Raw genomic sequence first — 26,983 nt, forward strand, 5'->3', positions numbered from 1 at the left:
AACCTGGAGGGCTACAGTCCATAAGGTCACACGACTGAAGTGACTTAGCATGCACATGTATACTCTGGGAGCCCAGGTGTGCTGATCCCTTAAATGGTTCTGCAGACACAGTTAGGGTGACATTGAAAGTCACGAGTTTGAATGTGAATTGTGTTCAATTTTACAACTTAACATTTAAATCAGCATTATCAAAATAGGGATAAATAAAATACCCATGTTATAGTCTGCCTCCCACCAAAACATGGGTTTAGATTTCAGCACTAAAGTTTAATTTTAACATTTGAACTCTAATTTATGACTTTTCTTAAACATTTTACATATGAAAATTGTGATAAGCTGCTTTTTGGCCAGTGCACACAGTGACCATATTTATCACCCACACTGGGACATTCTGAGAACAAAAGGGGATGCTATTGATAATTACACTAGAGTAACAGACATAAGCTGGAGTTGTCCTGAGCAAGCAGGACTTACAGCCCCTACCAACGAGCCCATAGTTTTAAAACTGCTAAACTTATGTATGTATAAAATATATATTTATAAGTTACTATTGCTATAAAGTTAATTTACATAGTTATATAACTACATACTTATATAATAAGTAAAAATTTTTACTTTGTTTGGTTGCCTCTTTTCCCTGCATTCCCTCCACACCTTATTTTGTTTGGTTTTAAAACAAAAAGAGCACTGTCAGTTTTTACCCATGTTCAATTTTCAGTTAGTTTGCTTGCATCTAAGTGTTCCAGGAAAACCTACTTGAATGTATTCAGAGCTTTACAGTAAACTCTTGTTCTCATAGCAAACTCCATTTAGTAATAGCTTCATTACCTAAAATAGATACCAACAAATTATTTCATAAAATCTGTTTTCATAAAGCAAGACAAAAACTGCCAACTCCTTTGGCAGCAGCTATTAGTATTTGTTGGGTGACTTCAGGTACTCTAACTTATATTAAGTTTACTGCCTGATTTGAGGTCTTAGTAGGGTGCCAAAAAGACCATTTATCTTTTGTTTATGTTGCCTACATCCACATACTGTACAGTACAAAAACCTCACTGCTTTGTATGTGTTACCTGTCTGCTCATCTATTTCACTCAGTTTAATTAATTCAGCACCTAAAAAGCTGCTGCTTGGAGTGAAAACTCTAAATATACAAGCATTGTTTGGTGGCACTGATAAAAATATAGTCTTGGTTGTTATCTTTTTCTAGAGGCCAAATTATGCTGGTCATTCTTTATGCTCCATGGCCAGATCTCCTAGAAGGACAACTGTCAATCATATATTTAAATGTTATAGACCAACTACACAACCTCTCTCTGTGTTAGAGTTCTGCAGAGAAACAGAACTAGCAGGATGAAGATATCTATATCTATCTATCTATCTATCTATATACATATATAGATATAGATATAGATATGTGTATATATATATATAAACTCAAATTGTTCAGAAATACACAAACATATGTACGTGGAGACAATGATCAAGAAAAAGGTGTATATATAGACAGAGAAAGAGAGAGAGAGAGCTACTTTAAAGAATTGACTCACGCAACTGTAGGAGATAAGGAATCCAAAATCTCAAGGGCAGTCTGGAGGTCAGGGAAGAGCCAGTGTTGCAGCTGTAGTCCAAAGGCAGACTGGAGGCAGAATTCCCTCTCCCTCTCCCTCAGTGTTTTTCTGTTAAGGCTTTCAGTTGATGGGATGAGGCCTACTCACATTATAGACGGTGATCTGCTTTACTCAAAGTCTATTGATTTCAATGTTGCGTGCATGCTAAGTCACTTCTGTCATGTCCGACTCTTTGTGACCCTATGGACTGTAGCCCACCAGGCTCCTCTGTCCATGGGATTTTCCAGACAAGAATACTGGGGTGGGTTGCTGTGCCCTCCTTCAGGGAATCTTCCCAACCCAGGGATCAAACCTGCTTCTCTTATGGCTCCTGCATTGGCAGTTGGGTTCTTTACCATTCGTGCCACCTGGTTAATCCCATCTAAAAATATCACCACAGCAATACCCAGACTAGTGTTTGACCAAATATCTGGGTGCCATGACCTAGCCAAGTTGTGCATAAAATTAACCATCACCCTTCCCCCATACCATCTGATGGAACTTGGGCCCTAATCTGTAGGTCTTAGGTTTGGAAACCCCTTAGGTTTGGGGGCTGCCACCAACAGAGATAAACCCAGGTCCCCAACCCTAGACAGTGGTTTGACCATTTTACAGATGAGGAAACAAGTCCTAGAAAAAGGTTCAATGAATTGGCCCCAACAAACCCAGGGTAGAGTTAGGACAAAAATTCAGCTTCACTGAACAGCTGTCCCCAGCTATTCCTACAATTCTGGGTTCCACCGGGGCCTGAACTCAAGATGCCTAAGGAATATTCTAATTTCACTTTCTGTCTGGAAAACTGGAACCAAGTCCAAACACATTCAAACCATAAACTCTGAAGGAAGAAAATCAAAGCCTCTCCCAGATGCACCTTCACATTCCTATCCCCAACCCTCCTATAATGCAGCAGACACACATACTCGTCCACCAGAAAATTTTGAGAGTGCTTTATTCAACAAGATCTAAGTCAGGTGCTTTAAAACATATCAAAATGTTACAGAAATTCACAGCTCCCTAATGAGGACTTGTCAAGTTACATTAAGATATCTAAACACATCAGTTTACAAATTCAGAACCAAACATTGAACCAGGTCATGTACCATTGCTTGAAAAGCAAGTTATGATTAAGATAAAAGATACTTCACAAAGCTAGATCAAATGGGAAAACCCTTTAGAAACACTAGCAGTTATACACCAGAAACCAGCAGCTTGGAAAACAGGTCTGCGATCTGCTGGGGAGGCTCTACAGGTAAATTGAGGTTTTCTCTTTACCGCTTGTCCAAGTCTAGTGCTTGGCTACAACACAGGGGGAGCTGTAACCTCCCATGACAGGGTAAATGCTGTCAATTCCCTCAGAAAGAAAGGGTGCCACATTTGTCTATTTTTACCTCTCTAGATCATTTTTCATCTCATCTACTGCCTCCAACAAGAAGAGTCTGTGTAAAACAATTTAAGTAGAGACTTGACTAGAGAATCTGTACTGCTGCATCGGTGCTCAAGGAGATCTCTGCCTCCTACCTAGGCCTTCACATCATGGTTTGGGCGCTATGCTGGTGTGCTAAGTTGCTTCAGTCCTATCCGACTCTGTGTGGCCCTTATGAACTATAGCCTGCCAGGCTGCTCCGTCTATAAGATTCTCCAGGCAAAAATATTGGAGTGGGTTGCCATGCCTTTCTCCAGGGGATCTTCCTGACCTAGGGGTTGAATCCGTGTCTCTTAGATCTCCTGCATTGGCAGGCAGGTTCATTTCTACTAGGGCCACCTGTGGAATTCCTTTGTGCATATAGAAATTTCTCTTGGAGATGTACCTATGGCACCGTGTTCTCTGTGCTACAGAGCTCTGAAACAGTTTTGTTTTTTAAAGAGAGCATTTCTTTTCTTAAGAGAGCTTCTTGCCCTTCTGTGATCCATCTCTCCTTCCAACCTCCTAACCCTGAAATAACTGCCCAAACTCCAGAGAAAGAATTCTTGCCAAGACATTTTTGCATCAGAGAACAAGGTTTGTTTTTTGAGTGACTTTTTTTATTTTTTAGTCTTTATGTCCTAAAGTCTTATCTACATAGATGGCAAAATATCAATATCTGGAGATCTCTAGGAGAGTGTCTTGTTTTCTTTCTGATAGAAAGGAGGGAACAGTGAATATACTATTCTTTGAAGTCTCAGGCCAAAACCTCAACCTCAGGGCTCAGCATTTGTCACAGGGATGGCTAATCTCAGATTCTCCCACCTCAGCCTCAACTCAGAGTTAAAGTCCAAAAGCCTGGAGGTCAGTATGCACATTCCTCACCAGTTTGCACAGTCAAGCCTATTGTTTGTGCTTTTCAGTTCCTCCTCAGGGTAACCACTCCCCCTCCCCCTGCAATTTAACTCCTCACATTCTCACTAATGTGATTACTAAGAATGTTACCTTGTGCTTAATTCCAACATCACCTGGGGGACTGGATCCCTTATCACCAATCAGATAAACTCAAGTTTTTCCTTCATTTGATCACCTTATAACATAAGCTCCTGGAAAAAGATTAAGTCGGATGAGGTTATGTCGCTTTTCACAAGTAAGGGAAAAAACCTATAAATTGGCCCTTTGCTCATCACACGATTTCTGGTTCATTGCACACAATTACATAAATGCACACAAATCTGTCCAGGAGTTCAAAGCTGCAAGGCCATGTGATACCAGTGAGAAAATACAGCTCTACATCACAGCAGTGTCTCTATTTCAAAGAATCTTTCCAAAATTCCTGACTGGGCTATTAGTACATGAGAAATGATTTCTAAACAGGGTGAGCCAAAATGGAAAAGTGGAGCCTGCATTAAGTGCAATGTATCATGTAAGAGATTTCCCTTAATTCCACCCCAATCTCCCATCTTTAAAAAAACCAAGTCTACCCCAGTATCACTTTCTCAGAAAGTGATCTGGCAGACTGACATTTTGCAACATTTCCATGTTTAACACTATCATAATGTTAGTGCAAATTAAAGAGAAGGTTGATAAACCAAAACAGCTGTCCAATAAAAGTTAGTCATTAGTAATTTACTTCGTGGAAAAATTTTTCCCAAGCCATTCAAGGAAGATTATTGGAGCCAACAAAGGCTTTGAACATTCAAAATAAAAATAACTGGAAGAAAAGTTTTCCAAGTCATTTCTCAAATGCAAAATTCAGGAAGTATGTTTGCATTCACAAAACTGTTCTTTCCCATCTGTAACAAAGAAAGCCTCTCCCTGGGCCCCTATTATTTTCTGTGCATTTTGCAGAAGCCCATGAGGAGGCTAAGGCCCTTCTGATTTCCAGTCCACCCTGCACAAGGCTGGTGGAGATCCCCACAGAGGCAGTAAGCTTGGCAAAATGACAGGTGCAGCATACCATCTTCTCAAAAGTCAACAATGAAACCACAGCTGTAAGCCATCTATAGAGGTCTTTCTTGGAAGCCACAGGGGCAGATGGGGGCAAGGGTGCCCAGGGCAGGAAGAACTCTGCTGCAAAGGTCCACTTTCATTGCAGGCACAGATCAGTGGCTCTTCTTTCCTCAACTGCCCAGCTCTCCAAATCTTCAGAGAGGAGGTAAAGAAGACATGGGGAGTTCTACCCCAACAAGGCTCAGACTCCTGCGGTTGGGAGCTTCTGGCCCTGCTTGGTTGACCTCCACAGCCAGCACCCTATTCCAACCATCCATCTATCCCTCTTCAAACAGTATCAGCTGTACTGGGGCTGAGCTACTTGTCAATCTTCCCAATAGGGGCTCCAACGGACAGACTCTTCTTGCCCTTTCCCCTCCATTGGAGTCTCTCTAAAGATCACCCAGAGAAGCTGAGAGAGAAGCTCCATCCTAACTATGCACCATCACTGCTGCTGCTGCTAAGTCACTTTAGTCATGTCCGACTCTGTGCGACCCCATAGACTGCAGCCTACCAGGCTCCTCCGTCCACGGGATTTTCCAGGCAAGAGTACTGGAGTGGGGTGCCATTGGGCAGCCCAAAAGGCATCCCTGAACCCCATACTTGGTAAATAGCAGAAGTCTTCATTCCTAAGAGTCCATCTCCACATACAACGTGAGAGCAACTTGCAAGAATATAGTGGTTGGAAAGTTTAAAGCCTTGACTTCAAACATAGGACTTCAGGTCCAAGTGCAGGAAGACTCCTTGATTATGTGCAAATGGACTGAGCTTACAGGCACCTGTCATTCTACAAGAAGTCTTCACATTTCCCTAAGGAGGGGAAATTTCCCAGCCACCCAAGACCAGGCCCTGGCCTCGCCAGCCAGTCAGCACCTTGTACAAATAAGTGAGACCTGTTTCATAAGACATTTCTTTCAACTCAGGAGGCACCAAAGAATTGGAGTCAACAGCTTGGCTTGCTGAGAGAAACATCAGGCTCCCCCTATTGCCAAGAGGTAGCCAGGGAGGCAAGGGCCAAGGCAGAGTCCATTCTTTACTGGCATCCACACAGACATGTCCTTGTTATTTAGAACAATCAAAGTTTCCAGTGTAAAAACCTGTGGGCTTATTGCATCTACCCCACTGATAGTTTATCTTTTTCTTTCCATCAGACCTGCCATGAGGGCATGGTTTGTTAATTAATTTATTTCCAAGGATCTCAGACTCACAGGTCCTTCTAGGCATACAGAGAGAATATCTATTAACAAAGTGAAAGTGAAAGTCACTCAGTCTTGTCCGACTCTTTGCAACTCCATGGATGGTAGCCCACCAGGCTTCTCTGTCCATGGAATTCTCCAGGCTGGAATACTGGAGTGGGTAGCCATTCCCTTCTCCAGGGATCTTCCCAACCCAGGGAACAAACCCCGGTCTCCTGTATTGCAGGTGGATTCTTTACCAGCTGAGCTACCAGGGAAGCTCCTATTAACACATAAATACCCCAGATGGTAAGTTTGCTAGGCCTTCTTTTCCTTCTAAAGTTGAGCAGATATGTATGATTGCTCCCTGGCACTTGAGAGGAGAAATCTTTTCTTCAGTCTAAAACGCCTCAGATTGGCAGTGACTCCTCTCATTTTCCTGCCTACAAGCAGGATATTTGCCAGCCTCAAGCACTAGTGCTGGTTGCTTGGAATTGAATTGCATGTGAATATATCATGTAGGCATGTGGATGTGTACCATGCGAGCACACACGTGTGCACACACATTTTGGGTCCTCCTTATAATAAAAATTGAAAGTCCTCGTGAGTGAAGGAAAGGAGCAGGGAAAGAAAGGACAGGGAGTTGCTGGCTTCTCCATTGTGGTTTGAAAGCTGGAAAGATTTGCTTTTAAATGTTTCCATGGAAAGCATCCAGCTTCCTATGAGTCTTCTCTGGGCAACAACGGCCTCTGCAGCAACTGGATCCCCTCCTTCTAGTGGCTCAGATTGTTGCTGGGGTCTCAGCTATCTCCTCCAGCCTCTGCCGAATCATTAGGCGGAGTACAGTGTACCTGGGGATAGAAGAACTGCAGTGAGAGGGGAAAGCAACATACTCCCTCTTGTGACCCTCCCCCACCACGTGGGTCACAGTGGGGCCAAATGTGTCAACGCTTTGCTTCTCTTACTGGCCCACCCTTGAACCACTTCATTACTTGTGTTCATTACCACAACAGGATGAAAGGGCTGAAGAGGCTCACTCCAAACTATTAGAATTATTTTATAATTATTAGAAAATCTGACAAAGAATGAGAAGGTGAAATAACATGAACAGTAATAAGGTTGCCTTCACTGAATGCTTAATATGCTTAAGGCACTATACATAGAGAATCATCTAATCCTCAACCAGGCTGGACCATAGGAAATTGCCATTATTTTTACCATTTGGAGGAGCCTACAAAAATGGCAACTTCATATGGTTCAACCAAATATCAGTACCTGAATTTTGCCAAAGAGGATATAGTAATTACCAGGTATGGAGGTCCATGGCTTATTGATAAGTACTGTTTTTTATACCTTTCCTGAATTATGGCAATTCAGATACTGGAGTGGACACTGTTATACAGAGTGAACATGGCTTTGCACTACACAGCAAAAACTATTTTTAAAGTTTGGCTCATAGTAAGTGCTCAATAAATGTTAATTGCTATCATACTAGTTATCACCAACACAATAAATGTAGCATTGACTTTATCCTCTAGTGGCAAGAAAACCTCAATTGTTCTGCCATCTCTGTGAAACGCAATCTACTTTGTGACTAAATATGACAAAAAAATAACAAAATCTCCTAGAACAAAGTTTTAGTACTGGACTTTTCAACCCAAATGCAATTTCCAGAAGAGATGTTTAAAAAAAAAAAAAAAAGGAGGAAAGATACAAGGAAGGGATTTTAGAGGTACTCTGCTCACATGAATTTCCACTACCGAGACAACCCTCCTAAAATCCTTGGAATATTTTTATGTGCCATGTCAAAATGAGAAGTTGAACAAGAAGCAGAAAGATGAACACATCAACACAAGTTTCATGTCCCCACCTGACATATGGCACTGTCAACAAGAAGTGCCCTGAACAAAGTCCATAAGACCCAGATCCCGGCAGCAGCTCACATAGCCCCTTGCAAGGCTCCAGAGCAGAGCCTTCTCTCATTGAGGCCTCAGGAGAACCCAACCAGCCACCCCAGGGGCCATGCTTACTTGCGCATCAGCTTCTTGACTTCCCTATCTTCTTCCTCTTGGAGCTTCTGAATGAAGCTTTTAAGGACAGGCATCTCGAACTTTATATACTGAGCTACCTGAGGAGGAAAAAGTAAGTCTGGAGTGTAAGACCTCTATCAGCACTATTCCAGCTTTTCTGGGCATCTCTCTCATGTTAGGCACAAAGGCTTGGGAGATCTGTTTCTGTGCTAATTCAGGATTTCCTCAAAGACAGGAACCAAGTTTTATTCTTCTCAAGGTGGGCAGAGAGTCCATGATAAAAATCGCTTTATCTACATGATATTTAATACATTATCTCATAACTTCTCATTTTTATCTCGTGTATTCAATACCTCAAGAGGTAATGTCAAACACAGAAAAGCACTTTCTCTTGATTCAGTCATGCAGAGAAGACTGGAACTCATAATATTCAATAAACCCCTCTGATCTCCCCTAAAAGAATTTAAGGAACCATGCTCAGAATGATGATTTGTGCCTCAAGTCTAAAACAGGTATCCAAATGTGAACTTCCTCCTGAGAAGCTGTAAGTGAGAGAGTGGCCCCCAGCAGCCACTCTTCCTCTCTCACCAGAATCCTCACCCTGCTCTATCAACTCTTCTCCATGCGAGAAGTATATTTCTTCACCCTGTTAATGTTGGGCTCAGCTATGCAACTTGCTTTGGCCAATGGAACATGTACGTGGATGTGACATATGTCAAATCCAAGTGGGGGTTTTAAATGAGCTTTCATGGTTTCTTGCACTCTCTGAACCCTTGGTCTCTGAATAAGACACACAATGTAGTGAAAGTGAAAGTCACCCAGTCGTGTCCTATTCTTTGTGACCCTGTGAACTGTAGCCCACCAGGCTCTTCTGTCCATGGAATTCTCCAGGCAAGAGTACTGGAATGGGTTGCCATTTCCTTCTCCAGGGGATCTTCCCAACCCAGGTATTGAGCCTGGGTCTCCTGCATTGCAGGCAAATTCTTTACCATTTGAGCCACCTGAAGTCAACCCACATCTAGAGCAGAATGATTGCTACCAGCCTGCAGAATCCTGATCAGGAAAGTAAATGTTTGCTGTTGTAAGTGACTAAGATTTGGGAATGTTTGTTACTATAGCAAAAGCTGACTAATGTGTAAGGTAAAATCTCAGCTAACTTCTTGAAATTGCTTAGGAAAGGTTTGCAGAAACTTTTCAGCCCTTAAGTATACCAAAAAGCCTCAATAAATTTATTCCTTCTATGGAAATCATTTTGTGCCTGAGCATTCTTCCAATTAATTCCCACAGGACACACTCTCAACCTAGCCCCTGCATTAATTTTCGTTGGCCCCATGATCATTACCATTCATGAAAACCTAGTATTGAGAAATAGCAACAAAGTTGGGCCAAAAAACCAAGCTATAATACAGTTATCGTTTATCCAACCCACCCCCACCCTCCTGGGACAGATATCTGACTGACAAGGGACTCACATCATAGGTAACTTCCTCCACCTGGTCCTTCTCCATAAGGAACACTTTGGAGACCTGCTCACATGGGCCCTGGAGGATCCGGGCAATCAGAGGATAATCCGTGTTCTTCAGCTTCTGTTTCTCTGGAACCACACACAGCCAAGAGCAGCTCTGAGTTGCCTGAGGTCTTTCTCACTGTAAGTAGCTGTCAACTCAGGGGCCCAAATGGACCAGGCACCTTAGGAGATGCGGCCATACAAGTCAGGAAACTGATTTGTAAATGAGAGATTCAACAGGTATTGTTCAAAGCAACTGCTGCAGCTCAGCAATATTTCCATGCCTCAAGCCTTTTGGAAGATGCTGCATTGGAGAAAATAGTTTTTTCTGTGCTTTGAGAAACTCTAGATCTTTTTTTGTAGGCAGTTAGGTTTTAGGATTTGTTTACTGACCATATATGGCATTCCCCAGTGAACTCACCCAGGGAGCCCACCCGCCTTGAAGGCAAACAACATTTGGAGGTTTCCAAAACCAAGAACTAAGCAAATGAGGGAGGAGATTCTGTTTTTAACTTGCTATTTCGAGTTAATTAAAAGTTTTAAGCGCCTTGTGTTCTTTATACTTACCACCGCTGGTATGGACCACATACAATGCAAACTCCTCTGCCGAGTTCTCAATCTGAATTGGGAAGGAGCAAAAGATACTCACTAAAAGCATATATTTACACATCTAAACTGTGGCCATTTCTACTTCTTGAACACTGCAAAGCTAAATAAATGATAGGCTCTTTTGAGGGGAGGCCTATTTATCTACAGCATTAAAAGTGATGAGGAGATGGGGCAGGTAAGTAACTGTATTAATAATAATAGGTAATAAGAGCTAATATTTATTGCACCATGTCAGACACAGGTCTAACAAACTCTACATGTTTTAATTCATCTAATACTCATGAAAATCCAGTGAGAAGTAAAATACTGCCTGCCATCAGTTCAGTTCAGTTCAGTCGCTCAGTCGTGTCCAACTCTTCGCGACCCCATGAACCGCAGCACACCAGGCCTCCCTGTCCATCACCAACTCCCGGAGTCCACCCAGAGTCCATTGAGTCCATGATGCCATCCAACCATCTCATCCTCTGTCATCCCCTTCTCATCCTGCCCTCAATCTTTCCAAGCATCAGGGTCTTTTCCAATGAGTCAGCTCTTTGAATCAGGTGGCCAAAGTATTGGAGTTTCAGCTTCAGCATCAGTCCTTCCAATGAATATTCAGGACTGATTTCCTTTAGGATGGACTGGCTGGATCTCCTTGCAGTCCAAGGGACTCGCAAGAGTCTTCTCCAACACCACAATTCAAAAGCATCAATTCTTAGGTGCTCAGCTTTCTTTATAGTCCGACTCTCACATCCATACATGACCACTGGAAAAACCATAGCCTTGACTAGGTGGACCTTTGTTGACAAAGTGATGTCTCTGCTTTTTAATATGCTGTCTAGGTTGGTCATAACTTTCCTTCCAAGGAGTAAGCGTCTTTTAATTTCATGGCTGCAATCACCATCTGCGGTGATTTTGGAGCCCCCAAAATAAAGTCAGTCACTGATTCCACTGTTTCCCCATCTATTTGCCATGAAGTGATGGGACCAGATGCCATGATCTTAGTTTTCTGAATGTTGAGCTTTAAGCCATATCAGTAAACAAAAGATGTTACAGTCATCAGTGATTACAGGCATCTCCAATGGTGAGCCAGTGAGTCCTGACAAGGACTCAGGAAGGAAACAAAAGGTACTTGCCAACTAACAGCCATTGGACAATAGCGACTCCACACGTGACCCCAGAGGAAACTTAGGATGTGAAAAGACTGAACACTGGCCCAATAGCTGAGGTGCATATCAAAAGAATGACTTCAGTGAGCCCAGACACTTGCATCTTCCCATACCTAGAAAAACACTAAATTCCTTAACTTGAGATATCTGGTTTTCCTTTAATTCACAATAATCTTTTGACATTCTGACTACTTGCCCTTTGTTGGAAAACTATGTATTCTAGCTCCCTCGTTGTTTCCTTGGAGCAATTTTCTCAGGATTACTTGAGATGCTGCCTCCAGGGCTTGAAGTCCTAAGAACATCCGCCAAATAAAACATAGCTCTCACTCACAGACTTAGAGAACAAACTTACAGTTGCCTGGGGGAAGGGATAGTTAGGGAGTTTGGGAGGGACATGTACACATTGCTGTATGTAAAATGGATAACCAACAAGGACCTACTGTATAGCACATGGTAGTCTGCTCAATGTTATGTGGCAGCCTCGAGGGGAGGAGGGTTTGAGGGAGAATGGATACATGTGTATACATGACTAAGTCCCTTCGCTGTTCACCTGAAACTATTAACAACTTTGTTAATCGGCTATACTCCAATACAAACTTCAAGATTTTGTTTAAATAGAAAAAATACATAGCTCTCAACTTTAAGGTTGTGCAATTTTTTTTTCTGTTGACACCAATGATGGGTGCTCTCAACCTCATTTTACAGATGGGGAGGCAGAAGCACAGGGATTTTAAGTCACTTGGCCAACTCGTCCAACCAGCAGATGATGGATGGAGATTCAAACCCAGAGCCCATGCCTTAAACCACTAGGAGACACTGGCTTCTATAAAAATAAGAATACCTGGTTTCCAAAAGACTTAGAAGGTGAATGTGGAAAACATACAGAGTAACAAGACTTTAAAAACACCATGCACTATAATTTTCACATCTATTGAACACTGATTTTTTAAAGTAGATTCCCTAAATGCACAGAAGTCAATATGTACATGGAGCTCCGAACCAGTCATCAGATCTGGGGTCCTTCTCTGGTGGAGGAGGACCTGAGGGCTGGTACTTTCCAGGCTTCAGTGGTATCAGAATCCCTGTAAGCCTTGTTGAACAGGTTCCCTGGCCTCCTCTCTGAGTTCCCGTTCCAGTGGGCCTGATTCAGGGGAGAGAGAGAGACCTAAAAACCTGGTTTTCTAACAAGCTCCCAGGTGATGCTGATTTCATGGGATCTAAAGAAACTAAACCTTCACAGCCCGGTGCCCTCCTACCCTGGCAACACACACTCTCCATAGCTCCCACCTCTACACCTCTGGGGGCCCCAAGGCATACATGTCACTGTCTGAGACAGCCAGCAGAGAGAACTTGCCTTAAATTTGTTGAGCAGCAACTTCAGGACCTGTGGAGTCGTCATGGTGCTGTTGATGCGGACATTGGTGATGGAGCCATAGGCTGGTGTGAACACTGATGTCTGTCAACAGAAGAGTCAGACTCAGAGTGGGTGTACAGACAAGAATGGGGCACTAAAACCCAGGTGTCCTGGCCCTGTTTCCTGAGGTAAAGGGACAAGGACAATGGCACTCAATCTGTGCTTCCTGAGAGTCTCCTGCCCCTCACAACCTAGAAGTATCAGGCTTTGAGGTCAACAAAGAGCCCTGGGCTTTGCCTAGCTCAGGAACTTGCACCCACCCCACCACAGGAGGCTGGAGGGATCTGAACTTGCCAGTTGGCGGGCCTGGGGAGGGAAAGAGGAACAGATAAAGGAGGTCTTCCATCCAAACAAAACACACACAAAGCACCTTCCACTACAACTTCAACATGAGGAAGTCTGTGACCATTCTTCCATGATGCAATTGTTTCTAGGGCCAGATTAAAGCCAAGTAGCAAGACTGAAGGAGGGTCAGCTAGCTTGGGGTCTTGAGGCAGGAAACAGGTGGGCCCCAGGCTGAACAGTTTCTCCCCATGAGTAGAAATGCCTTAATAGTAGAAATTCCATAAAAGCAAGATGATGGAGGAGGCTGGGCCCTGCCCAGATAAGAGATAAAAGACCACATATTTCTCAGTCTTGAAGTTAAGGAAAGAAAAAAGAAAGTGAAGTCGCTCAGTCGTGTCCAACTCTTTGAGACCCTACAGACTGTAGCCCACCAGGCTCCTCTGTCCATGAGATTCTCCAGGCAAGAATACTGGAGTGGGTTGCCATTTCCTTCTCCAGGTGATCTTCCCGACCCAGAGATCAAACCCGTGCCTCCTGCATGGAAGGCAGACGCTTTACCATCTGAGCCACCAGGGAAGTTAAGGAGACCTCCCCAAATGCACATGTGCAAAAAGGCTCCTTGGAGGTCAAAAAGGGAGGGGGTATGATGTCAACTACCCACAAGGCCTTTTCACTAGAATCTGAGGCAGGAGCTAGATGGGCCACAAGCTAGGCATTTACGACTGGTCTCATGTTTGCATTTCATGGGCAGGAAAAACTGGGCTTCAGGCTGGACACTTTCAGTTAGCCTCCTGTTCATATTTCCCGAGACAGGAGATAGGTGGGCTTCAGGTTAGATATGTTTGCTCTCCAAAATGGAGTAACAGAAACAGGGTAAATAGATAGGCTTTGTCTCCTATCTATTTACCTTAAGATAATAGTCATGACAGGAACAGAAATGGGCTAAATCTTGTTTGAATAAAGGATCAGGAGGCCACATATTTCCCATCTTTGGGGCAAAGGAGACACTGCACATGTGCATAAAGGCCCCTTGGGGGTCAAAAGTCAGCAGACAAAGCCAGGCCATGATGAGTCTTGCTTCTCCCAGGATGCTTTCCATCAAAATCCATCTTGTCTGAAGGGTACATATGCACGTAGGGGGAAGGTCTTGAGACAAATTAGCCAGGGTGGCAAAACAAGATGACTGGCCAGGTGGAAGACAAAGACCCAAAAGAACTGCCCTATATTAAACACCTCTTTATTATGCTCCTCCTCATTAGGGAGGACACCCACACCCTTTCTCTCCAGGTGTGCATCTCTGCCTTGCTTCTTTCTCATCTAAACAAACTGTTTCTCTGTGTGCTCTCCCCCATGTTGTTGTGCTATGTCTCTAATAATAAACTCTGTACTTGCATTTACAGTTTTTGCTTCCATGATAAATGCATTTTTCACTAGGAGCAAGAGCCAGGGAAAAATTGCTTCCAGCCTCTAGCCCCCGCTGGTCTGGTGGCTAGGATTCCTGGTTTTCATCCAGGCTATCCAGGTTCAGTTCCTGGGCAGAGAATTAAGATCTCACTTCATGCTACTGCTCACTGGTGCCTCTCCTAGATCAAATCCATCTTGGCTAAGAGATGTGCACGCACACAGGGGAGGACCCTGAGATATATCCAACACCGACTCAGAACCAGGCAAACCAAGATGATTGATCAAAGGAAATCTAGAAGAAATGCCCCATAAAAGTGATTCAAACGACTGTGAGGGTGTGAACTTCTCTCTCTGAGCTCTCCAGGGTGTCTGTCCACACATACTGTACTCTTTCTTCCTAATAAACACTTTACTTGCTTCACTCCTTTCTGCCTGTATGTGGAAATTCATTTCTGCACAGTTGATGGGCCAACGCTTTGTCACTGGCCACTGGTCCCTGGTGGGCTAGTGGCTAGGATTCAGCAATTTTCCTGCTGCTGCCCGATCTCAATCTCTAGCCAGAAACCAAAACCCTGCTTCAAGATGCTACAGGCTCAGGCCACGTGAGATCAACCTGAATCCTGCAGCTCTCTTTCAGGGCAGCCCTTTAACTCACAGAGAAGTCAGGCCACATAGCAGCTGGAGGCACATGGTGCAGAAAGAGAGTAACATGTGGATTGGGGGTAAAGGGGGTGATTCTGATGAGGGTTGTCTATGGGTCATCTCACATCTCACTCACTGAGACAGGAACAAAGAGGGCAGGGCACAACCACGAAAAGAATGGCACAGCCATTGCTAATAGGATACCACAAAAACTGGTTGGAACCTACTAGGCCCAAGATGTCAGTAGATGTGACTTCCAGTAGACCTTTACCTCCATATGCACTCATTGTAATGCATCAGCAACTAAATGACCCACTCACAGGTGCCATAACTGTTCTGAGGTCAACCGTTAGAGGTCAAAAAGTGGGTAGTACCTCAATTCATGGAAATCCCCACCCCTTCTCCAAGATAGTTAGAATATTCCTCCCACTTATTAGCCTAGGAAATTATCCACCCCATAAAAACTAACCACTCCCGTAGCCCAGGGCTGCTCTCACATTCCCAGAGGACCCATTGCCCTGGGGCCACCACTCTCCTTTTGAGATGGCCTGCACTCTGTCTGTGGAATGTGTATGTCCCAGGGCTGCACTCTCTGTGGAGTGTGTTTCTCCCAGCACTGCTCCCACTTTCCCAGGTGACCCCATGCCTTAGGTCCACCTCTCCCCTTCTGAGACAGCCCACACTCTGTCTACGGAAGAATGTGTAGCTCTCTGAATAAACCTGCTTTCACTCTACTGCGGCTCACTCTTGAATTCTTTCCTGTGTGAAGCCAAGGACCCTCATTTGGTGGCCCATCCCAAAGGACTCACCCAAGACCTAGGACACCACCATCTTCTCACAGTTTTTCCTACAGCACCACCATCTAGGGGGGCTCCTGATCTGGAGGCCCTCATCTCTAACAGAGCCAGCAGCCCACCCACAAGGCAAAGACTGAGTGGCTTCCCAGGTGTCTGCAGCCCTGATGTGGCAGTTGCCCAGGAAAGGGTCTTGCTCCCACTGGGGCTGCCCCTTGCCCCGTGCTACCCTGCCTCCCCTACCTTGTGGTTGTAGAAATGGCCGTTGATAGAGAAGCGGTGGCGTCTGATTCGCCGCTGGTCGCTGGGTGTCCTCACATTGCCACGACGACGTACCCCAACATCACTGCGTGTGCGCATCAACTGTGGGGTGTCCTCCTGTAGGGACTTCAGGCCCTTGGAGTCTGAGATGGAAAGAGGAAATGAGCTCTGTCTGCCTGGACCTGGGATGTGGCAGTTACAGTAACTTCTTCTTGACCAATGCTACAGTACCTACAGCTTCCCCAAAAATATATTTTATAAAAGCAGTATTTCTTGCCGGGGAAAAAAACATGACACATAATTTACCAAAAAGCAATACAGTAGCAAAGTTTAGAGCACAGACTTCAGAGCCAGACTCCCAGGTTCAAATCCCAGCTCTACCACTGCCATTGTAGGGGAGCAAAATTTGCCACCCCAAAATGTCGCTGGCATGCTGAAAATAATCAAGACCCAAAAGACTGATAAATGGAACAATACCTGCCTAATCAGTAAACAAAGGCTATCACTGTCATCAGCGACTGCAATCATAGCCGATGGTGAGCTGTTAAGTCCTGAGAGAACTCAGGAAGGAAAGAATACCTGCCAGTTAGCAGCCATCAGACTGCAGCCACTCCCTACGGTGACCCCTGAAGAAATTCAGGAAGTGAAAACACAGGATATTTGCCTCAGATAGCTGAGGTGCATATTAAAAGAATGATTTCACTGAGCCCAGACTCTTGCATTTTCCCATACATAGAAAAGCACTAAATTCCTTAACTTGAAATATCTGGGTTTTTTTAATTAACAATTATCTTCTGATTACCTGTCCTTTGTTGCAAAACTCCTATATATCTTAGCTGCCCACCATTGGACTCTTTGGAGCAGTTCTCTCAGTCTGGGTTCCTTGAGATGCTTGAAGTCCTGAAAATTCCCTAAAATTCTTAATTTTTAGGTTGTAAATAAGTTTTTAGCCAAAAAGACTCAGGAAGAAACTGACTTTTTCCCTAACTATTTAGATAGCAGGCCTATTACAGGACTAGAGCTACCATTAGAGATATCTGCAAAGAATATGGGCTAAATGTGGTGAAGGAAACAGAGATCAAAGTTCACCCCGTGGCACACTGTCTTTTCAGGGCCAAGCAAACATCTGTTTACCAACCATTGCTTTTCCATCTCCATGTGAATTGCCTTCCTCCCCACAGGAAGTCCCAAAATACTACCCGTTTATCTTAAGAGGCTGGCAAGTATTAAACAAAGGGGAAACAAAGTCATCTTAGGAGAAATTTGCCTGTATCTTTGAGATGCAAACGTCCTATCTGGTCTCCTCATCTCTGCCATCTCTTTAAAAGGCAAATTTTGAAAAAAGGGTAAAGTAATTTAGAACTCTACTTGTTTCCATAAATATTAGTAAAAAAGGCAGAAGTCTTAAAAATTTTTTCTTATTCTGTTGTTTACAAACTAGTGAGTTCTGTATTGTGATATCTGATTCATGACTAAGTTTGGAAAATAAAGTATAATATTTTTTATTGTGTCTGTGTGGATATGTGTATATCTCAGTAAGTGTCTTTGGATATTATTGCTAAGGTTAATTCATAAAAGAGCTCTGCTTAGGTTGCCTTAAAGAAAAGTAAGTGCTTACAAACCAAACAATTCTAAATACAAAAGAAATTAAGCTAAAGGAGTTTTAGGTTCAGTGAACAGGAAAGTATTTAGTATTAAATTAATATCTTATATTAATGTTTGTTTATTGATCTAATTAATATAGATATGTCTTTGGAGCCATCAATATTAAGTAGCACTCTTTCACTGCACCTAGTTTTAACAGAGGTTAAAGGAAATTTTGTTATATCTGTTGCAAATTTGTCAGCAAGAAAAAATAACTTGATAACTTTAGCTAAAAATCATCTAAAATAGTTTCTCCAGGTTTCGGTAACTATTATTTGTCTCTTGGTTTTCACTAGAAATTAAGATTTTTAGGAGCTGGGAATTCTAATTTAAATATATAATTAAAGCTACTGAAGACAATAAAACATTTCAGTATGGTAGAACGTGTGAGGAGGGACTTCCCTGGTGGTCCATGTCCCTGCCAATGCAAGGGACATGGGTTTGATCCCTGGTCCCGGAAGATTCCATGTGCTGCAGAGCAACTAAGCCTGTGCTCCACAGCTACGGAGCCTGCACACCTAGAGCCTGGCTCTGCAACAAGAGAAGTTACCACATTGAGAAGCCCACACACCACCACCCCCTACCATCCCACACTGCAACTAGAGAAAGCCTGCATGCATCAATGAAGATCCAGTTAATAATGTTAAAAAAGACCCAGTTAATAAATGCTAAAAAGAAAAAAAGAAGAAGAAGGTATGAGGCATGAAATTACATTTTACTGAGAAAGTTTTATACAAGGTCAGGATTAACTAAATTTAGACTGAAGTTAACTAGGTAAATGGATTTTGTTAAGTAAACTAATATAAGGCTGGAATTTGATATATCTCTTTCTGTTAGAAGTGCTCCTTTTTGATTACAGGTTGTATGAGTTTCTGGGCCCTTAGGTGATCCATATTTGCTTTCTTTTAATCATTTTGAGACTTTGGTTAAATGAATAAATATTGTTTCACAGTGACCTATGACCCTCTTGTGTTTTAAAACCTTTCTGATATTTTTAACAAACTTTCCCAAATATCAAAATCTGACAAAGCTTTTTTAGCCTCCAGCTGACTCTGGGATACTTCAAAAGAACATCTTTGAGACATTTCAAAGAGGAAGTTCAAACTAAGTTTATTTGATATGTTAAATTACTTCAAAATCCTTGTCAAATGGTTGGAGAAGAACCTTAGGTTATAGTGTATGGATAAATGCCACTAATGTAGATATTCCAAAATTTATGTGGAATCCCTAACATCTGAAATGTCCTGATATATTACGTAAAATGTTATATGTCACAGAAATAACCAAGTTTCCTGCTAACTGCATTGTACTCAAATCTTTAACTAGGCTATTTTAAGTTTTGTACATGGACTGATGAATATGGTTTATAATTTTATGACTTTGAGAAATATATAGCTTTAATTTTTTTTTTCAGAAAAAACCTTTTATGTTATGACCTACGACAAGTTGATAAAGTATACCTTTGCAAACAAAGCTGAAATATTTATCATTTTCTATCTGATCCTGCCAAAATTTGGAGGCCCCAGGTGGCTCTCCTGTGGACTCGATGTTTTATTGTAATTGGACTCCCTGGTGGCTCAGATGGTAAAGAATCTGCCTGGAGTGCAGGAGACCCAGGTTAGATTCCTGGGTTGGGAAGATCCCTTGGAGAAGGGAATCGCTACCCACTCCAGAATTCTTGCCTGGAGAACTCCCTGGACAGAGGAGACTGGCGAGCTACAATCCATGGAGTCACAAAGAGTCTGACACGACTGAGTGACTAACACTGCAACTAGTTATGCTAATCATCATTTTCATTTATTCTTTGTTTCCAAGTTGTTTGTGCTTTGTGTCTCCCTGCGGCACCATGTCTCTGTCAATGTTACTAGCTGCATTACTTATATCCTGTATTTTTTACAAGATTATTGTTTCTTACAGTACCGAGTATGTAACCAGGCCTCCGACAAAACTTCTATGGCTAAATGTCTTGAGGAACAGATCACATTTATTACATAAAGTAATTGTAATAGTGTGATTCTAGGTATGGGAAGAAGTAACAAGGGAGAATGTCTCTTGGATCATAATTAGAAGATCTAGATAATCTTTAATTATTGACAGGGCCTAACCAAAAATTTAGCACTTGGAGTGGCCTATCAAGAATTCTCGCCTGATCTTGGATGAGCCTCCCAGCCAGCACCATGGGACAAAGTTTGATTATGAAATGCTTCCCAAATGTTGGCCAAATTCCTGACCAAGAGGAAATCAGTCATCAGCAATTGCAGCTCTCCAGTGTGAGCTGATGAGCCCTGAGGGAACTCAAGAAGGAAGGACTACTTGCCATTTGCAGCCATCAGATTGTGGCCACTCCCTATGGTGAGCCCTGAGGAAACTCAGGATGTGAGAATAGAGGATACAGGTCCTTAGTTAACTGAGAAGTACATCAAAAGAATGATTTCAGCGAGCCCAGACTCTTGTATCTTCCCATATGCAGCACGGAATTCCTTAACTTGAGATGCTGCCTCCTGGGTTTGAAGTCCTAAAAAATTCTTGCTGAATAAAACATAACTCTCAACTTTAAGACTGTGAATATTTTTAAGTCTACAACTGCAAAGACACTTTCCAAAGGGGAACAAAAGAAGACAAATCTCAACATTTGGAACACTGGTACCAATGGTGAACACTCCCAGAAATGTCCATCTGATGAAGCAGTTAGAACGGTCATCACCCCCTTTCCACAAGATTGTGGAACAGACATTGACAGTGGGGGATATAATAGGGAAAAGCCAATTTTGACTCCATGTTGGATCTGTTTCTTTGACTTTACCTTTGTTTTTGTTATTGTAATAATTCATAATGGCCTGCCAAGGAACTTTGCCCCTCTGTCTAAATGTTAAGCTAAAGTGGCTTTGTTCAGTTCACAGGGAGGCAATCTGACCCTGCACAGCAGTGAATGGTTGCAGAAAAGATGAATTTAACACATCCCCTCCTATATTACAAGATAAATGGCCTTTTTACTTTATGTCCTCACCTTCTCTCCTTCTCTGTTCTACAAAAGAAACTGGAATCAGACCCTGATAATACGGGTTTTTTGGAGACACTAGTTTGCCATCTTCTCAGTCTATGGCTTGCTGACTCATATTCTTTGCCTCAACACTTCATCTTTCAGTTTATTGGCCTGTTGTGTTGTGGAGCAGAATGAGCTTGGACTTGGTATCAGGTAGAGAAAAATGTCTTCCTTCCCGACGCCATATATCACTAACCTCTCTGTGCCTCAGCTACATCACCTATAGAAGGGATTAATAATAGCATCCACCTCACAAGATTGTTGTATGGGTTTAAATAAGTTGATTAATTGAAAGCACTTAGAACAGTATCAGGCACAGGATAAGCATGATATAAGGACTTGCAAGATATTATGAACTGATAATATCTATCAAAATTACAAATGCACACAGCCTCAGACCTAGAAACTTAATTTGAAAGAAGTCTACAGACACAAATGTGTGAAATGAGACATGTACAAGGACATTGTCTACATTTTTGTTTGTCTAGAGACTAGAAATGACTTAAATGTTTATCAATAGGAAGTGATTAAATTATTTATTCATACAATAAAATACTGCAGAGCTGTAAAGAATGCAGAAGTTCTTTCTGGGTTTGTATGGAATAATCCTCAAGACAAACTAACAGAAATGGGATGTGCAAAATGCTGCCACTTACATAAGAAAAAGAAAGAAAAAAATGACATCCAAACATTAAGCTTTGTTGGTGTGTATTGCCTTGTGTTTGCAAAGAATATCTTGGGAAGAAAGCCTTCAGATTGCTTCTAGGGAGGGAAGATCAGTGGGTGGATGAGATGTGAAACTTTCATTCTTTTTTCTTAATAAGTTTTGAATCTCAAACCATGTGAATTTTATATTTCCAAAAAATAAGTAACAGTATACAACATTCATCACATCAGTCTTCACACAGTTGGGCCCAAACTGGAGGATCCTCCCACCATGCATATACCTGTGGGGCTCAATGTCTGATCACTCTCAGGCAGGGCATCCACCTCTGAGATCGGAATGTTGGGCATGGTGAGGGGCTTCAGGATGGTACTGGGAAGCAAAAACAAACAAAAGGTTCAGCCCCTGCAGAGGAACTCCCTCAGTCCCACCCCATCCCACTCGTGCAAAGGGAATACTTCTGGGGATCAACATGCAGTAGGTGATGAAGGACATGGTAGGCTGTGCTGAGGACCTCATGAGGCTGGCCCAGCTCCTGAGCCACGCACTGGGCAAGGAAGGTGAATTCTGGAGGGAGAAAGTGCTTGTTCCCAGCATTTGTAGGAACATCAAGCCCAGGACAGAGAACAACAAAGAATACCTGTGTGGTACCTGTGCTGAGTTTCTAAGCACCTACAAAGTCTATGCCTTATTTAGAAAACCCTAATAATGGTCATTTATTTTTAGGGACAAGATTCTAGTACAGACCCATTTATGTTGGAGGAATTACTCAGAAATTTCTTCTGGAATCTAACAGGAATGGAAAGTAATAGGTTGGTTGCTACAAGAGTCAGAATAACTATAGAACTGGCACTGATGGCAGTGTGCTCAGGGTTGCTGAAGAGAGGGTCACATGCAGGCAATCTGAGTTGAGACCTGGTATTGCCCTGGTAACTGGGAAAAAACTTGCCAAAGCTCAGAAGGACAATGGAAGCAGCTCAGAGAAACACACCCAAAATCAACAGAGGATTTGGCTAGAAAGGAGAATCATATTTGACCAATTAAGACCATCCCATGGTGAGAAGAACGTAGGTGCCCTGGTGAAACCAAGCAAGACCCTATGGAGGCTTCCCAGGAACAGACCCCTGCATCCTCTTCTTCTCGTTTGTTAAAAAGCTTTAGCCTTCTAGGCCTTCCCTGAGTTTCAAAAAAAAAAAACCAAACATAATCAGAGAAGTGAGAAAATGCAGAAACAAAGGAAAACAGCCAAGCAAGACAAAAAAATAATAGTTTAGCCATAAAACAATTCAAGAACCTTTAGTTCCTCCTCAGGGGCTATAGATAATATCCCGAGCCAAATCCAGGATTTGTTTTGCAGATACTGAATCCTCCACTAGGTATAAGAAGTTAACCGCATTCTGACCACAAGCAGGTAAACCCCAAACCAGTTGGAACCAGATGATGTTGACTCCTGAAGTACCACCTAATTACCTCACCACCAAATTAATGAGAAGAGCATCTACCACCCTGCAACAGTCTCCCTCACCTTGCCTTTAAAAACTCTTCCCTGAAAGCCATCAAAGAGTTCAGGTCTTTTGAGCATGAGCTGCCTATACTCCTTGCTTGGACTTGCAATAAATGCAGCACCTTCCTTCACCATAACCTCGTGTCAGTAAATTGGCTTTACTGCATGTAGGTGAGCAGACCCAAATTTGGTTTGGTAATACTATGAGTCATCAGAGATAGGACGTACAGTCCAGGAATGATATTTTTTTGTTTGTTTTTTGGCCACACCATGTGGCTTGTGGGATCTTAGTTCCCTGACCAGGAGACTGAACCTGAGCCCTCTGCAGTGAGAATGTGGAGTCCTAATCACTGGATCGCCAGGGATGATAATTTTAAGGAAAAACAATTGAAAATTGAAAATCTGAAAGAACTACCTGTTGTATAGTTATAACTTGTGGGCTTCTGAGACCCAGAATGAAATCAGAACCTCTAAGGATTGGTGTACACTTGGCACCCACAGCAGCCACTGCCCACTCCCTAGTCTGAAACCCTCTTTACTGCCCAAGCAGAAACTGGTCTCAGCATGTTTCTTTAAAAAAAAACAAAAACAACTTTTTAATTTTTTACTGGGGTATAGCCAATTAATAACGTTGTGATAGTTTCAGGTAAACAGCGAAGGGACTCAATCATATATATACATGTATCCATTCTCCTCCAAACTCAGCATCCTTCTTAAAACAGTGGTCCAGGCATTCACTTTACTATGGCAGGTACTGGAATAACATTATTTATCGTTCCTGGAAACTCTGCCAAAGTATTTGCAGGTTTCAAGAAGCAACCAAGACCAGCTCGATGCCATAAGGAAGGGAAAAGAAACAAGTGTACAGCCTGGAAGACTCTGGAGCCGGCCAGCCAAAGGCCACACGGTCAAATGGAATTTTAAAAACCATCTCACTTAGGGAATGAAATGTAATATTCCACGGGCTGCTGCTGCTGCTGGTGCTATGGAATGGGTTTGGTCCACTTGAAACCAAATACAGTGAAAATGCCAAAAGCAAAGCAGAGTGTGAAACTGCAAAGTTAGATGAAACCAAAGAACCTTGACTGGACCTCTTCGCAGCTTCCCCCGCACCCCCACCCCCAGCACGGATGGTACAAGCAAAGACTTTCCTCCTTAAATTCCCTTGGAAATAAACCAGATCAGCTACAGGCTTTTGGCAATGTTGTAGATTTCTCTTAAATTCAGCAAAGAATAGATTTGGCTGTGGAATTTAACAAAATGTTCAATGGGGACAACAGAGCGGGCTTGGTTCTCATTTAAAACAGGAAAAACATCACTGTGGTTTTGGCTGAGATCTTGGTGCATTCCACCATGCTCTGGCCCCAAGGCAGTCAGCATTAGCAAATTTTAGGTTGGAACAAAGGGTTGTCACTTTATCCTAAAAACTGAACTCCCAGATAGTAGGGATTTCCCTGGTGGTCCAATGCTTAAGAATCTGCCCGCCAACGTAGAGAACATGGGTTCAATCCCTGGTTTGGGAACTAAGATTTCTCATGCCGCAGGATGAAGCCCACACACCCTAGAGCCTGTGCTCTGCCAAGAGAAGCCAACTCAATGAGAAGCCTGTGCACCTTGGCTAGAGAAAGCCTGCATGCAGCAATGAAGAGCTCATGCACCACAAGGAAGACCCAGCACAGCCACACACACACACACACACACAAAACAGTAAAGAGAGCGTGCCTTACTAGATGTACGGAGCTACACATTTGGCTACAGGAAGGAAAAGGCTTAGTCTTCACAGACCTTCTAGTGGGAACACAGGAGAGGGGGCCTCCCAGACCATCACACCACCACCCAACTTCAGGTGTAACCTAAAGGAAGCAGAGGTTGCTTGGCTGGCTTGGTCAGGGCCTGACATTCTTCCCCCACTTCCAGGTTCCTCTAAGACACAGAAAGCTTTGGACAGAAGTTTTGAGCCCTAAATGACCCTGGGGTGGGGTCATTCTGTGAGGAGTGGTCCCAGTGGGGAGGATGCTGGGGCATTGGGTGTCCTGTCAGAAATCTGCAGACTGAGCCCGGCTAGCCACTACAATACCCCTCAGAGAGGTAGGGTCTCCACGAGCGATGTGGCACGCTGCTCACTCAAGCCTTGGTGCTTCTCCTCTTGGACTCAGCATCTCCCTTCCTCACTCTTTCATTCATTGATTGTAGCGACAGGCCTGGAAGCCCAGTAACACCAACATATGCCCCTTTCTCCTCCTTCCAAGTCTAGAGCAGGGGGGACTGGGAATGGGAGCTTGGATCAAGGCTTGCTGGAAGAAGGGAGCATTTATCAGCTTGAGAATACATGCAACCCTCAGATACCTCTGGTTAATCCCCAGTCCTATCTCTCTTTACTCACCCCTGAGCCCCCAAGTTACAGCCAGAGTGCCAAGACGAAGAGGATGGAGGGGGGCGAATGCGCTCATTGTCATCCTGCATCTGTAGACGAATGGGCCGGCGCAGTCCCCAGGAGATGTTCAGCAGCCCCTCCACGATAAACTCATCTTCCTCCTGCCACAAAGCAATTGGATAAGTCCAGAAAAGTACCAAAGAAGCCAGCACCATGTTGTTTGTGGTAAATGACAGCATTCTTGATGTGCCCGGGTAGATGCACCCAAGTTACAGTCACACCTCAGCTCCAAGCCACTCTCCAGGCTCTGAAGCTGAGGTCGGAGGTCGGCACATATTTGCCTCAAAATGTATAGACATGTGCAAAGTGTAACAATGGTTTCTCTGTTGTTTTTTATAGTAATGATTTTAAAGAAAGATAAATATATTTCTTAAATTATGTGAGAAAATAGCCTGTTATTCTTAAATTACTCTAACAGAAGCAAGAGCTAAAATCTTGAATTAGCTATTTTTCCCCTCCCCTACTATAGAAAGTGATGTGTCTTTCATTATAACATGTTTAGCAATCTGACTCACTGGTTGATGATTTAAAGTAACATTTCCTCAAGTTTGTTCAACAGAATACTAGCTCATCTGGCAGATGAACTGTTACCTTAAAAAGAGTATCAAGTGATCCTGAGTTGGGAGATAATGTGTTATCAGATTTCTTAACAGTAGAACTTCCCAGAGCCAATAATTAGCTAATGTGCTACATAGTAACTCTCCAAGAAGTGAATAAATTCTGCAAGAATTCCAAATTTATACTCAAGGGTTGTTGATTGATAAGAATTTAAATGTGAAGGCCTTCTAAAAATATCTGGATGTTTTATCCCAAAGAAATGGATCTCAGGAATCACCATACCCTTGAGTCATCTATAGGACACACATCAGAAAAGCTGTTTAAGGACCCAAATCTTGCTAATGATCCAGCCACTAATTAGTAGAAGGTTTGATGAGAGTGCCTAAAGAGTCAGGTCTTCTTTCTAGAATCTCAGCAAAACCTTTTGAACCCATGTTTTATAAGCAGAGTCAAGACCTCAGATCTGGGCTATGGCCACATCTTCAGGACAAGCCCCACGAAAGAAGATGACACATGTTCAGTGAACAACTAATCTGGGTTCCAGAATCATCCTTAGAGAGGGAAGGGGTAATAAAAGAAGGCAGGAGAGGGGTGGAACAACTTTAGGGTGTTTGGGGATCTTAAGGAGAAAAGCATTATTTAAGCACATACATTATTTACATGTATGGTCTTCTAAGTGGTCAAGGCTGGCATCGATACTTTATACCACATGATTAGAGGGCAGAATTTAACCCAAAGTAGGACTTTGCCTAAGTGGTGTAGTTTGAGGAACATACGAAAAGCCACTATATACTATCCCCAACCAGCCTGCCTTAGTAGTTGAAATTCTACCATCTGATATCTGTTTCTACAGATTAAATCAA

At 42.9% G+C, this 26,983-nt stretch overlaps 1 protein-coding gene across 11 annotated transcripts in view; it reads right to left on the reverse strand.

Annotated features, from left to right (window-relative positions):
* Window positions 1-2,542: 2,542 nt before the first annotated feature.
* RASSF2 (Ras association domain family member 2) overlaps window positions 2,543-26,983 on the reverse strand; it is a 55,808-nt gene continuing 31,367 nt past the window's right edge. For 7 of the 11 annotated variants that reach the window (XM_081560761.1, XM_081560762.1, XM_081560760.1 and 4 more), the window contains 8 exons: window positions 25,512-25,663; window positions 21,908-21,996; window positions 16,256-16,416; window positions 12,828-12,929; window positions 10,284-10,335; window positions 9,682-9,803; window positions 8,210-8,307; window positions 2,543-7,030 (listed from right to left, as the gene is read on the reverse strand). In XM_081560761.1, the coding sequence (XP_081416887.1) occupies window positions 6,961-7,030; window positions 8,210-8,307; window positions 9,682-9,803; window positions 10,284-10,335; window positions 12,828-12,929; window positions 16,256-16,416; window positions 21,908-21,996; window positions 25,512-25,663 (846 nt within the window). In that variant the 3' untranslated portion in view covers window positions 2,543-6,960. The remainder of the gene's footprint in view (window positions 7,031-8,209; window positions 8,308-9,681; window positions 9,804-10,283; window positions 10,336-12,827; window positions 12,930-16,255; window positions 16,417-21,907; window positions 21,997-25,511; window positions 25,664-26,983) is intronic. The other 4 variants (XM_081560769.1, XM_081560765.1, XM_081560768.1 and 1 more) reach the window with 1 other exon arrangement.

Source organism: Giraffa tippelskirchi, chromosome 13 (assembly GCF_054371585.1).
Source record: "Giraffa tippelskirchi isolate mGirTip1 chromosome 13, T2T-mGirTip1v1.2.pri, whole genome shotgun sequence".
NCBI classification, from domain to species: domain Eukaryota; kingdom Metazoa; phylum Chordata; class Mammalia; order Artiodactyla; family Giraffidae; genus Giraffa; species Giraffa tippelskirchi.